Genomic DNA, 15038 nt, shown 5'->3' on the forward strand with positions numbered 1-15038 from the left:
TTCAAATATAATTCAAAGCTGGTATATTTACATGTTTTGTCTTGTATTTAACACATGGATAGATAGACATTATAACTTAGAAAGCAGTTAGCATACACACTGGGACTCAAATGACTGACAACAAGTGGGCTGTGGGATGTACTGGGGACTAACAACCAGCAAGGTATAACATTTAAAAAAAACAACCATTTTGGGTCGGTTATATGTTTTTCCCCCTAGTGAAAAAGACCAGCTGTTCCCCCTGCTTGTGACTTTTGTGCATATCTAGGCTAAATGCATCCTGGACTGATCTCAATACAAAGAGATGAAACTGACATGTATCTTTTCATCTAAATCCTGTTAAGCTAGTACACTTCCTCATGTTCCTTTAAACATCTCAACAGTCCCCAGACAGACTTTTCGTCACTCCTCTCTCTTTAAGCCTTCAAGTAAATCATCTTCAGTTACCTAAAAGAAGCTCTGGACATCAAATGTTCTCAGAGGCTAGGCCATCTTACCCAGACCCGTAAGATCTCCAGACTATCTTTAAAACCTTTGACCCTGCACTTATGGTGCGTGCAAGCTGATGCTCTGTCCTCATCTGTTTAAGCCCTCTGCAGTTGCCACAGCTGTATGTTGTAGAATACTCTCAGCAGTATGTCAACATGATGGAGGACTGCATGTTCTGCATTGAAAAAATATGACGGAAATCAAAGTCTGTTAGTAGTTTGTGAAGGCGATTTGTTATTGTATGTGCTTTGAACTTTATGTGGACATCCTGCAGAGGCCATTCATATACTTATTCATTCATGAGGGTCAGTGATAAGATAGACTTTTGACTACAGAGATGATGGAGTTTGGGAGGGGATGGAATTCATTTTAAATAATGTGTCCAGGAATAGTGATTGATATTGTCCACATACTGTTTGTATTTACTTTTATGCCATTTTCTGTCATTCTTTTTTATTTCTAGATCTTTAACTTATTCTGTGTGTTTACCTTCTCTCTGTAGCAAACCAATTTCTACCAGTTACTTCGTGCTGGTTGGCCTGTAAGTATGCTGTGACAATCGATCTCCTTTCTTTGTATGGATTTAGTCATTTTGTTAGTTCCTGTGGACCTGAGTCTGGTTTCTTCTTTGTGAGCTTGCAGAGTAAAGAAGGCCCTGCAGGACCACCTGGAGAGATGGGCAGGCTTGGCAGACAGGTTTGAGATAGGCTCCATTTACTAAATAAATGCAAATGTTCAACCAAAATATATAATATTTAGAATAATCTCTGTGTATTGATTAATTCTGAATTGCTGAATGATTTATCTTTTTCCTGATCTTTCTTCTAAGGGGCCACCTGGTGAACCTGGGGAACGAGGACAACCAGGGATGCCAGGAGAGATGGTAAAGACCCAAATCATCACTTCCTGAGCCAGAAGTAACTTTATCAATGTTATATGTCTCATAGGTTTCTGAGATTTTCAAAGCCTAAAATTCAGTTTCATGCTCGCCATAATCTGCCTTTCTAGATCCAGAAAATTTGATTTTAGGGTGGCAGGATGCCTGGGGGAAAGGGCAAATAAATAGCAACAAACCATTTAATGTAAATATCCCCCAGAGGGATTGCTTGTTTAATGTTAAATATCTTTGAATCAGATTTTTTGAGAGTGTATTCAGTTTATTGAAACTCTCATTAGTGAATTATTTTTATTGGCTTTTCCTATAGAGGAAGTAAGAAACACAATGATAACAAAGAAAGAAATATACTTTGTCTCACTAGTTACAGATTTTCTGTCTATTAAATCATAGTCCTATGTTTCAGCATTTCTAGCATGGAATTGCAAGTCAAAATAATCCAGAAATTGCTACCAGACCCTGTAAAATCCCTGGGTGGATCCCCTAGTTTCTCAGGCTTTAAATGCACAATCACATCTCCAGCTCAGCGGTTGAGTGTAGGAGGGACAGCTGATTTCCAATTAAATAACATAAGATGTTGAGCCAATAGTGATAAAAAGGCAGTGGTGTCTGCAGTTACATGGTCAGGGCTGATTTCCTTTTCACAAACATAAGAGAACGTCTCGAAAATAGAAGGCAAAAAATTGTATGTGTAGGGTATGAATGGAACATATGAGACAGGGTGGCTGGAGCCTGATGGCATCAGGATTAAGTTAGTTCTACGTCTGGATACTGGCAAGCTTGTTCCCAGAGAGATGGAGTCTATGGAACACTTGAAATTTGGAGCAAGCCATGTCTGATATAAATAGAAGTTGAATTTATTCTCTTAATTGTCATCTGAGATTTGTGAGAGAAAGAGAGAGAGAGGGAGAGAGAGAGAGAGATTTAGGCATCATTTTACATTAATTTCCCCTTAATAGAATCTGACATATTTGGTGTCATTGGAAGATTTGGGATGTTGATCAAAGTTTAAAATTAAGTTTTGTGGGATTCGACTGAATGATTGTCCACACTGTAAGAGTTTGTAAAAATAAGCCTAGAGCGTAACAGTTGAATGTTAAGTTAAATGAAGTGTAACATAGCTGGTGGAGCAGAGTGAGTGTGGTTAAAGGGAGTGGGTGTTTGGAAAGCTTCTGCACATGAAACTCCCTATGATGTAATCATTCTCATACCAAGAGACTAAACAATAAAATCATTTTTATTGCTAAATTAAGATGTTCCATATTTTATTCTAAATTTGATTATAGGGAGCTGTCGTTGATCCGATTTTCTCAATTTATCTGTGTTAAGTTTCACGATCTCGGACTTAATTTGTTTGGCTGAACAGCCTGTAAAAGTGAAGGTATATTAAACTGTGTTACATCCATCTCAAAATACATAAACACACATCCGCTGTGGGTATGTGGAAACTGTGCGCTGTTGTCATATATTGTGTGAGGTCTAAGCTGGGAAATGGCTGGTACCGACATCCAAACAGTGTGGCTGGGGATTGTTGGAAACACTCAGTCATCCATACAACAGCCTTTGGTGTCTGCTGTGTTTACATGTAGCAGAGAATATAGCTCTACTGTTTGTGTATGTTTGTGTTTGAGTCACTTTGTAGCCAACATGAAAGCAAGCACATTTTTGTTGTGTTTGTGCAGAATTAACCAGAGACGTCACCTCGTTGTCCGTCAGCACTGATGTGTGTTTGTCATACACATTTATGCATGTAATAATTTGCCTGAAGTGGACCTCACAACAAGGGCTCACAGGATAAATCTCAGGGTTTGCAAACGTGCATTATGATAATCTGCTCTTTTTTTCTTCTGACCACTTAGTTTTACCTGCACTGACCTCTAAAAACGATTCAGATAACTCGGTCTCAAGGGGGAAAATGACTCATTGGGAAGTTCTTCACAAATCATAGACATAAACTATAATGAGTGGCTGCAAACTGACAGTGCTTCATTTTAAGGGGTCATAAGCTGACAGGGTTTGGACAGTGCTCAACTGAACTGCAAAGTTGCCAATTCGATCCCCAGACCAGCAGGATAAATGTGGGCGGGGAAGTGACAGTGAAAGAACAGCACTTGACCCGCCCTCATTACTGCCCCTGAGGCGCTTTGGAGCAAGAGCCTGAAGCCCCAACTGCTCCAGTAGAGCTTATCACTGGTCAAAGGTTTATATTATATTTGTACAGGCAGCTTCCAGGTGATATACGAGTCAATTAATCAACAACAATTTTGACAATTTTCATTAACTTTTTAAATCATTTGTAAAGCAAAAAAGCCAAACCTTTTACTTCCAGCTTCTCAAAGGTTTTGGCTGTTGGTGGGACAAAACTAGCACTCTGAAGACATGACCTTGAGCCTTTTAATGATATTTTATAGACTAAATGAAGTGAAACAGCCCTAGCTCAATAAAAGTTACAGAACCTAACTCACATCATGCCAGACGTTGCATGTGTAACACCATATCCATCATCCTCTGCTGCTTAAAATACAACACTGTCCGCTGCCAGCACAGGTGTTTTAGTCATTTACTGTGAACATGTACATGTTTTCCACCTGTCTACAGACAGAGTTATTGCAGGCCTCAGTCTTCTAGACATTGTGTTGGTATTCAGGTGATGCCTTGTCTGTGTGATGAATGGCTCCGCTGAGTGGTGGAGAGGGTCAGTGTCTTCACACTACAGACTTAAAATTTATAATGTAGTTTTTTGCAGTATTATGATTTCACTCAGCTTATTTGATTTCTGATTTTTTTGTTTCATTTTGTCAGTTTTAGGTTTATGTTGTCCTCCGGTATCTTGTAAAGATGTCACAACTGTTTACTAACAGGCTGATAAAGAAGCAGTCAGTGTCAACAGCAGTTATGATTTATGGTGTCTGACAGGGTGAGCGGGGTCACAGGGGCCCTCCAGGACGAGAGGGGGCCCCGGGGAGAGACGGAGAAGATGGAGAAGACGGTCAGCCTGGGTCACCTGGTCCTCCTGGTTTACCGGTGGGCATATTCTGTTTAGCTGACAGTTGAACGGCACACGAATATTACTTGTACAGCGTGAATGTGCTGAAGCAGATAAATTATGTGTTTTTTATTCTTGTTGAAATGTTGCCATCCTGTCTCTCGTTGACTTCAGGGCCCGTGGGGATACAGGGGAGAACGAGGGTCCAAAGGGGAAAAAGGTGATGAGGTGAGGAATGAAATGGCACAGCTGCTTTTGTACGAAAAACCAGTCAGTCCCATTTATATTTTAGATTTACTGTTTGTGAAAATAGAGCCAAGAGTTATACTGTATACACAGCGAGCAACAGTTCATGAATGCTATCTTTCTGCAGTATTTCAGCAGTTTAGCACTTAGATGGTTATTTACTTATAGTTCCAATGTGTATGGTATCAAATTATTAGCAGAACATAGCACAAATGGAATATAATATTCATAGGTATGTTTTAATTAGTGTATAATCACTTGAAAATAAGAATTTGTTATTTTCATTACCTTAGAATGAGCCATTTCTTCAGAGATGAGATAAATGCTTGAGATAAAACCATTCAGTTTTTTCAGTGTCACAGCCACCGTAGGTTCTCCTACAGGCTTGGAGGGGGTAGATGAAGCGAGGTGTGTGCAATCTGCAAGTTCACCACTGGATACCAGATGTTTAACATATATCTACATTGAACTGCCACCCAAAGTAGCCAGTGACTTGTCTGATAAGGCCTGCTTGTCATTTGAAGTTGTAGTTTTGTTTTGTTTTTTGTTTTTTGGTACCAGTGCCTATACAGTTCTTGAGTTTTGGTACCAACACCAAAATGTATTTTTCTGCAAAACCCCTTTTTATTTATCAAAGGATGCTTGAATTCTAAAGAGAGATGTGGTGGCAGTGGAAAGAAGCTGTAAACACAACTATGACATATTATTACCTTTTGAGCTGATATAGCAGATTTATTGCCTAATCACACATTCAGGAGCCACATTAGCAAAAGACTTGTTTTAAATTCTACTACATTTTCACAATCTGGTTGCTAATTTCTTATTACTTATTATAAAAATATTTATTATAGGCACTTTAAATCCAAACTTGATACTCATTTATCCAAGATAAAACAATAAAGAAATGACTTTTACACTGCAGGTCATGTTTTTTCTCTCCTCAGGGTCTCACTGGCTTCAAGGGTCCAAGGGGGGATATTGGTGAACCTGGTGAGAAGGTACTCATTGGTGCAATTTAGTTTTCAATCATCCTGAATCTTTATAATAGAATTTGAATTTATCCAGACAAAGAGTTTTCTTACATGACTAACCCTCAAAGCGCTTGTGCACAGCATTAATAAAAGAACTCAGGCTCTTAGTTCCTTGTTTTTATGAGGTATGGACGCATTTATTGCTTTAAAACTGCCAGACCATACTACCTATAGCTCTTTTTGGATGATATGATATGGTGTTATGATCCTAAACTGTGTTTTTCTTTGTTTAGGGATCAACTGGTCCACCGGGCAGACCTGGTCCTGTCGGCCCACGAGTGAGTGTCTTGTACCGTCCCTGTTTAGTTCCTTTTTATAAATACAACAAACCAGGAATCACTGCAGGGATTTTACATTATATTTATACACTCGTAGAGAAAATGTAGGAGGTTTATAAGCCAGGAGAATTTTTCATATATCTGTGACATTAAGCTGCTTACACATTATTACATACAGTGTTTCACGTACATGTATATGTACTGCTGGTCAAGATGCCAGCACATTACAGGATCAGTTTAAAACAATATGTAACAGCTGTCCTCCTGGGTAATGCATTTCTTACACATCCAACTGGTGTAAAATGAGAGGAACAAAACAAACAATCAGCTTTTGTGAAAGAAACATGCACTTCTGAATCCTTTTTAATCCCTAATCCAGTCCCTCTTTGAACTTTGAGTTCCAAGAAGCGAGGCACTGACTCCCATTTTCTCTTTGCTCTATTCTCGGGTTTACTGTGATTCTACTTGGCATGAAACCAGAATCTCTGCCTCATAGTATTAACATAGGCACTCTGACCAGTAGGAAGTAATCTGTTTTATTAATCCTCCCTTTGAATGTTGTGTTTTCTATATGTTTTAATGATACATTGTTATTAAGTTGACATTGAATACCTGAATCTTCTCTGCAGGGGCCTCAGGGGATTCGAGGTAGTCCCGGGCCAGAGGGGCCTCGTGGACCTGATGTGAGTGATGAATTGTCCAAGTCTTTGCTGTTTTCAAAAGAACAGAAGTCAAGTTTTTTACTTTTTATTTCTTCTCTTTGTTCATCATGTTTTTCACACTCTTCACTCTCTACTGGCTTGCCATTCGACTATATTGTCATGTGGTAAAATAATCGTCCCACAGCAGCTGAAACCAAGCAATACATCTGCTCCTGTATTTATAAGTTGGCTTCTGTCCAAATGATTAGGCTTGGCTTTTTTGTGGTTTAGCTCCAAAAAATGCATATAGTGTTCAGCATTTTTTCTTTAAACAGCTTGTTTTGAAACCTGTGTTAAAGGGATAGTTCTGTTTTTTGGGGTTGTATGAGGTATTACCTACAGTGGATGGCCATCAGCATGCCCCCAGTTTGAAGAAACAGCAGGAGTACTGGTGTCTGAAGCTAAGCAATGCACTGCTGTGGGCAGGGTCAGCAGCAAAACATGTTTTAGCCACATTTAAAAAATAAGCCTCAAAAAGGCTATATTTAGAATATTTCCACAATTTACTTTTAATTTACCTGTTCGGAAAACCACCGTAAATATAAGCCAAATATTGCTCTCTTCAGACCATCCAGAGTTGAAAAACAGTAATTTTACCTCGCAGAACATAGGAGTTGCTGGTCTACTGCTTCCTGTTAAGTCTTCTGTTAATTTGTTTGTGTTATTGTGCAACTGTTGAAGCCTAACTAACCCTTTAGAACACCAAAGAGTGATATTTGACTTATCTTGTGGCAATTTCCCATTGGAAAACGCTGTCTGACAGCAAGATAAAGCAGTGAAAATGTTCCAAATATAACGTACACATAAACTGTTTTTTTTTTTCAGTGAATAAAATATGTTTTGCTGCTGACCCTGTCCACAATTTTTCATTTGGTCATAGATGACCTGGAGTGTGCGGCATTGAGCACTTTGGGAAAATTTGTTATAAATCCATCTATTTTCTAAACATTTTAATTCCAGGGGACTGGAGACTATAACATTATACTTTGAGCAAGGGGAGGCAAACATTTTGTGCATCTTTTGTAGCTATATGAAGTGATATAAATAAAGGTTTAATGTGAATGAAATAAAAGTATACAGGCAGTGGCCGACTTTTATACAAACTTCATTCATGCCTGATTGTTTTCTATTTTGGGTGAAATATCCCTTTAAAGTGATTTCCGTCATTGTGAGAGAATAAACTGATGGACAGAGTATTTTTCATGCTGTCATGTACTTGTTGTTACCAGGGGGAGAGTGGATTGGATGGGCCTCCAGGTCTGCCAGGGCCGACGGTAGGCAAGCAGACAGATGAGATGACAACATGTTTGTCTTTCAGTGTCAATTATGAATATATGTAAGATATTTGTTTGTGTCAAAGGGCGCAGCAGGTTTTACAGGACGAGTTGGCGCTCAAGGAGTTAATGGCTCCAGGGTAAGATTACATCACAACAAGTGTTTCATTCTAACACAGTAACAGGCAAGTTAGAGGTGTTTTTTATTAAGGACTGTGACTAATGATTACTTTAATTTGTTAGCGTGTTAACTGTTGAAAAATAGTGAAAATTGTTCACCTCAAAATTTCCAGAGCCCAAGTTGACACTCTCAGATTGCTTTTGTTTTGTCCAACCAACAACCCCCCAAAGACGGAGACAAGCAGCTAAATCTTACATTTAATAAACTGGAACCAGAGAATATCTGAGAACGATTAATGGATTATCCAACTCTGTGTAAAATTAAAAATGAAGCAGATGTGTTTTTATTGATTTCATACTTCATGCCTGTAGTCCACATGTCACCTTCTTTGTGTATGAATTGTTTATTGTTTCTTTCAGGGGGACATGGGTCCTGCTGGCAGTGTTGGTCCCATTGGCCCACAGGTATACATTCTGTTTGATTACGCTGCAGTTTTTCAGTGTGCTGGAAATGTTTAGACACTGTGTTTGGTTTAAAATGTGTTACCTTCCTTCTCTTTCAACCAGGGACCTCCAGGTTTAGAGGGACAGATGGGACCTCCAGGACTCAGAGGACCCCAGGTGAGTACAAATTAAGACAAAACTGTTAAAGGGACAGTTCACCCAAAAATCAAAACTACATAATCTACCTCTTATTTTGGGTCTAACTGTTCTTAAATAGAGATTTTTTGACTTGTTTGGGTGATGTGTCATTCACTATGCATTCACATGAGGTTACAGTCACCCTGTGCACCTTCATAGGGACATCCAGGACTGATTGGTACTCCAGGACCAAAAGGAGATGCTGTAAGTTTGATCTTTTGTTCCCTTTTTACTTTTTCAGTTTTCAAAACCAATGCTCAAAAAGTACACAGGCGATTTAACTTGACCTGCACACAGAATTTCAAGTTTTCATACCATTGGTAATATTACAGCGACACATGCATTTTAATTTACTTAATTTATTATTAAATGTATAGTGAAGTGGGGTTGTATGAGGTACTTATCCATATCTCAGGCCACACACCTTATGTGTGGCAGGTACCTAGCTGAACTGTTGCAGCTCACATGCCTGTGGTTTTCACACATGCAGTGTTTACTATGTAGGGCTTCTGCTGCCAGCCCTATCTTTGTTGCTGATATGATGTTCATATGACTATTAACAGTGTCTATTTGTACAGATAACTAAAAAATACCTAAAAAAAAAAAAATCCATATTAGTTTAAATTCCTTTGGCAAAAACACTGGTCTGAAATGTCCTGGTTTACCATTTTAAGTAGAATAAAAATTGGTAAAGTGGAACAAGAGTTCAATGAATTTTCATGTGGAGACAGTAAACGAACAAACATGAATTTCATGCCAGCAGCTGTCAGGTTACCTAAGATTGAATCAGTCAGCAAAAGGAAATACTGAGTGCAGATTTTTGACAGAAAAAAAAGAAAAACTCGCTAAAAAGAAGTCGATCTTGCTCTCGACTTTATTGTAGTGGAACAGTATTGTCTCTTTTATGCTGCTCAAGTGAAGTGTAACTTTCATCATGAATATGTTGTTTCAGTTATATAATATTCACTGTTGCTCATTTTCTCCTCTGTTACAAATGGTTGAGTAAAAGGGAGATACGGAGGTGGCTTGATATTTAATTCTGCCTCTGAAAAAAGGAACAGAAAAGGTTTAAGATCCACTGTTGTTCAATGTACTGATAAGGTTAACATCAGGGTTAGGTGGTAAGGGTTAGTGTTGGGGTTTATTACGTTGTGTAGTTCAAATTAATCAACATGTATAGGCAGCCGATGTATAGATGTGTAGAATATATGATATCTTATCATTGTGTTCCCTCCTCTGTTGTTGCTGTTTTGTTTTCTTATCAGGGGCCTGTGGGGCCCATGGGTGACCGGGGGGATCCCGGGTCAGAGGGTCCCATGGTGAGTTGCACTTGTACATATTCTCTGGGGACATCATTACATCGTCACATTACAGGCAAACAGACACACGCGTTGTATAAAGGGATGAGGCGTATGTAATAATGTTGCAAACAGTCTGCAGGGTTTGATGAGTTATGCTGTAACATTTGTGACCACAGCAGCTACACATTACACACAGTTCTCACTGACAGACTGTAAATATATTTGCTCATTGTCTCTGCACAAGCTCCCCGTCAGTAGACATCATACTGCAGCCTCACAGTGCCATCTACTGGTGTCTCAGTGGATCATGATATGATGCTGTGAGACACTGAGGCCACTGTGTTTATTTACTCTTCTCAAGCTTCAAGACCTTCAAAATAAAAAAAATTTTCGTAGCCATTTAATCTTCTCTTAATCTTTTAAATTATTTCAATATGTATTGCGATCTTTTCCCTTGTCTACACATATTTTTCTTCTTAATTAGCTTGTTGGTCCTTAAGTGCTTTTAATCCATCATCATCCTTTTTGGGATTATTCACAGGGTGCACCAGGGGGACGGGGTCCTATGGGGTTTCCCGGGGGAATGGTATGTGCTCATGATAGATTTACAAATATGTTTCCTGCAAAACATCGTTGGCTGAACCTCCCTTTGACCATTTTCTTATTTACAGGGTAACAGGGGACCAGATGGCGACAAGGGGGATCCAGGGCCTAAAGGGGACAAAGTAAGAGCGGACGACTTTCTGCTTAATAATACTGAACAAAGAGAATGATACAGTGTCAGCGCTGCTTAAAGGAACAGTTCAACATTTTGGGAAATACAATACGCTATCACTGTCTTTTCTAGAGTTAGATGAGAAGATTGATACCAGCTTGGTGTCTGTATAGGAAGTGATATTTGTGGCAATATTTTTTTTATTTCACCTCTGACTGGCTTACCCTGATATTCTCACTCTAACCCTACCAATCATCACTCCTCTTGCCTAAATCTAACCAACCCAACCAACGAAGGTAATGAGTACTAGCCATTCAGAGGCAGAGGAGGGCTGGTCATTCTTTCACCATCCTACAAAAAGAAATTTGGCATGCAACAAAAACTCTTCAAAGCTACAGCCAGCAGACAGAAGTAAACTGAAGTAAACATTGTGAGTCATTTTTATCCAGAAATGCTCTGACCTTTTTCTGTGAGGTTTACTGGCATGAGTGTTCCTATTTGAACACACCCAAACTCCCTTAACTGCACAAACTTGTTCTCAGTCATTTGTTACAGTCTGATGAGTGTCATCTGTTAATGATGAGATGGATATTTGTGAGATTTCATCATTTGCCTAATTATAACCCGTAACTGACACATAAAGGTGAATGTTTTGCTCCATCTGTGGGAAAGTTTCATTCTAAACATTGTTACCAGAGAGTAAAAAATAGGAATATTACACTACAGAGCTTCAAGTCTCATATGTAGCAGTGTTAATAGTACTGGAAAATATTAATTGAATAGCTGCAAACAATGTGTCATCAGAGCAGTGCTGCTGTGACAGATGTACAGAGGGAATCATTTAAAATGAAGTTATATTAGTCTTTTTAAAGGAAAGTGGTCCATAACTCCAAGTAATATGAGAGGTGGATATGTGACAGTCAGAGATATTAGTTCAGATGATATTATAGCCTACAGTAAGTGATGTTACACTTACAGGTGCAAAAGATAAAACAAACAAAATTATCAATAAATCTGCAGCTGTGATGCCGATCTGTTGAACAGAATATTTGTTTTGCACGTCGATATCATATTTTAACTCAGTAACAGGTGAACTGCTCAGATTTTTCTTTTTATTACTTGTATGTACCGCTGCTGGTGTCACCTTGCTGTAAGGTGACCTTCAGAAAGGTCTCTGTATAGTTTTTCTACCCAGTCAGAAAATGTTTCTTTCTGTTTTTTATTTCAGGGTATTCAAGGGGCAACAGGTATAAGGGGTCCTCAGGGAGAGAGGGGCCCCTTTGGCTTCCCAGGTTTTCCAGGCATCAAGGGCCAGCCAGGGCCCACAGGCACAGAGGTACAGTGTACAGCACTGTGGTTAATTGTCATCTTTTTTTTTTAATAACATTGATCAGCATTCGTAGCTGTGTGCAGTGGATGTTTCTGACAAAGAACAAATTTCCAGGTCATGAATGAATTTTGATGCACAGTGGATATTTTGTTAAAAGTAAACTATAAGAAGGTCAAACTTACAAATGCAATATAAAAAAAGACATTTAAAAGAAGTTGCAGTATTTTTTAAACATACTAACTATAAACTAATATATAATCTATCCTAATGGTGGAGCTTAAAATTGTTTTCAGATAACATGTCATTTATTTTAGTTTTTAGAACAAGTTGATTTACAGGCAACATGTGAAACAAACTTCATTGCCAGGTTATTAACCCACTCTGTAACATAGTATGTACATTGTAATATTGTATTTCATGCTCTTTTAACCAGGAGAAAGAAGCTGCCTGCTGAAGGTGGAAAAAGATAAGCTTGACTGACTTTATATTTCTTCACTCAGGGCATGAATGGAGAAACTGGCCCTCAGGGAAAACAGGGCAGCCGTGGGTTAAAGGTCAGTGCTGGTTTGGGCGTCTGAACAAGAAATGTCACATGACTTCATATGTTGATCCAAATGTCACATTTAACTGTGAAACATTAGAGCTTCCAGCGGCCTCCTGCATGTTAATCTAACAATCCGATGTTGTGAAGTGAACCACTGAACTACGATGAATTTAACACGCTCCTGTTTGTTTCTGTACTCTGTCACAAAAGTTTAATCATTTGTTAAAGAATCAAAGCTAAGTTTTAGTAATTTTATTTGTCTTTTTGACGCAAGGTAAAATCTTGATTTGAATTCAGATGATTAAAATTGAATCCACAATTTACAGTTTGACTATTGATTCAAGGAATTACAGGTGTCAGTTTTACAATTTACAATACATGAATAATATCTTGCCTCTTTTTCTTCCCTTGTTTTCTGTCTGCCTCAGTGTAAGTAGGAAAAAAGGGTAACAACACCCCACCAAAAACTGTGCTGTGATTATTCACCTTCTCTAGTTTCAGGGATTCTTCTCTTATGACCGCTGTTTATACAAACAGACTGTTAACAAACTTTAATTAAAGCCTCTACAAGGAACTTTCATGTTTTGTTGATTTTCGAGGGCCCTGTGGACAAAAGTACTTGTGTTTCCCAGTAATTACCACAAAAATATAACATCAAAATCTCATCCTGCTTCTTTTGAACTGGCTAACAAACTACTCATTGTAACTTTGCCTGAGAAAATATAAATACAGGCTTGTTTCATCTGATTTCAAGAGGAAACCAACCCAGTGGCAGTCATTAAGAACAAGAATAATTAAATAAACGCTGATGGTCTCGTTAATTTATGCAGGTCATAAAGAGGAATCAGTAATTAACTGAGGCTGTAAACAGTTTGCGTTTTGTGGATTAACTATCAACAGCAGCTAACAGTGAGTGGTAGCCTACATGACTGAGAATAGGCCCTCCGACCCCCTATCTGTTATTACTCTTTTACACTCAACAAAATAGAAACACTTTTGTTTTCGCTATCATTTATCATGAGTTGAAATAAAGGATCTAAGGCTTTCTGTGCACACAAAAGGCTTATTTCTCTTCAAGGAGTGGGCCAACATTCTGTAGGCCACAATTTACCTGATCAACTTCTGCCTCCAACCAAAAACAATGCCTGCAGCTCTAGTCATGTGAAGTCCATAGTTCAGTGCCTAATAAATATCTGTAACTATCTGCACAGTTTAGAGTGGCCTTTTATTGTGACCAGTCCAAGGCACAAGAACAAGAACAATCATGTTTAATCAGCATCTGTATATGCCACACCTGTCAGGTGGAGGGATTACCTTGCTAAAGAAGAAATGCTCACTAACAGATTTTGACAACCAAACAAGCTAAATCTAACTAATATGCATTTTGTGACTGAGACACAAGGATAACTCGTTACACATTATTCATTATTTTTGTAAATTCAATTCTGTTAAAATACACACATCACATGTCATTTCTGCTTTCTCATTACTTCACCCATGTTAATAAAAATCAAGACAATATACAAAGATACAAAAACACAAAGGAAGCAAGTCTTGTATATGTGGGTATTGAGGCTCAGCCACAGTCATTAACATTTGAACCTCTTTGAAGGGCAACAGGGGACCAGATGGACGAAACGGCAAACCAGGACCCAGAGGGAACAAGGTATGAATAACAGTAATAGATGAATATAAAACTTAACAATACTGTGAGCATACAAATGCTTATTTGTAAATATCCATCCACGTTTCTTTTCCTGACAAACAGTTTAGCTTGAGACACCTGTTGTGTAACCTGTTTTTGACTACACTCTTAGTTCTTGGTACTGATGTTAGCTTCACTTTACTTTCCTCCAGGGTCGAACTGGACCGAGGGCCCATGCTGGCCAGCCGGGCCCATCGGTAAACTTCAAGCCTTTCACACATGATTCAAAATGTAGTCAAGATAAATTCTTTAAGAGCTCTGCTTCAAAATGCAGGTCTTTAAAAATTCTGAATATTGGTATTATAAACGCAAGACCACAGGAATAGTTAAATTTTCCTGCAGTTTGAATTTATGAGGTCTTAATTTAAATTGTACATCCCTTGTCACATTTTATTTCCACTCTTTTTATCATAATCAAGCAGATACATTTGTCATAATATAAAACCTAAAAACTTCTTTGCATATAAGTCTATAATTAGAATACTGACCTGCAAAGAGAAAACACAATAGTAGTATTTAGATTTTTAGTATTTAGAGTTCAACAGGATGAACAGTTTGTATTTGTGTTTGTGTGTTTTTTTGTTGATCCCTCACAGGGGTTGACGGGGCCACCTGGACCAGAGGGAGCAGAAGGAAAGCCTGGTACACAGGTTCCCATTCTCTATCATATTTCACTTTCATCGCCTGTAAATGTTGTGTGTGTGTGTGTGTGTGTGTGTGTTTGTGTTTGTGTTTGTGTTTGTGTTTGTGTGTGTGTGTGTGTGTGTGTGTGTTCTCTACT

The 15038-nt window shown here is 38.5% G+C and overlaps 1 protein-coding gene across 1 annotated transcript in view; it reads left to right on the forward strand.

Annotated features, from left to right (window-relative positions):
- LOC146308145 (uncharacterized) overlaps positions 1-15038 on the forward strand; it is a 112723-nt gene that overhangs the window by 68088 nt on the left and 29597 nt on the right. The window contains exons 10-30 of the mRNA XM_084746269.1: positions 992-1030; positions 1132-1185; positions 1319-1372; positions 4301-4408; positions 4545-4598; positions 5561-5614; positions 5881-5925; positions 6555-6608; positions 7856-7900; positions 7987-8040; positions 8441-8485; positions 8588-8641; positions 8822-8866; positions 9928-9981; positions 10505-10549; positions 10635-10688; positions 11907-12014; positions 12509-12562; positions 14165-14218; positions 14410-14454; positions 14854-14907. Of these exons, the coding sequence (XP_084602395.1) occupies positions 992-1030; positions 1132-1185; positions 1319-1372; positions 4301-4408; positions 4545-4598; positions 5561-5614; positions 5881-5925; positions 6555-6608; positions 7856-7900; positions 7987-8040; positions 8441-8485; positions 8588-8641; positions 8822-8866; positions 9928-9981; positions 10505-10549; positions 10635-10688; positions 11907-12014; positions 12509-12562; positions 14165-14218; positions 14410-14454; positions 14854-14907 (1173 nt within the window). The remainder of the gene's footprint in view (positions 1-991; positions 1031-1131; positions 1186-1318; positions 1373-4300; positions 4409-4544; positions 4599-5560; positions 5615-5880; positions 5926-6554; positions 6609-7855; positions 7901-7986; positions 8041-8440; positions 8486-8587; positions 8642-8821; positions 8867-9927; positions 9982-10504; positions 10550-10634; positions 10689-11906; positions 12015-12508; positions 12563-14164; positions 14219-14409; positions 14455-14853; positions 14908-15038) is intronic.

This window comes from Lutjanus erythropterus, chromosome 20, assembly GCF_056507025.1.
Source record: "Lutjanus erythropterus isolate fLutEry1 chromosome 20, fLutEry1.hap2, whole genome shotgun sequence".
NCBI classification, from domain to species: Eukaryota; Metazoa; Chordata; class Actinopteri; order Lutjaniformes; family Lutjanidae; genus Lutjanus; species Lutjanus erythropterus.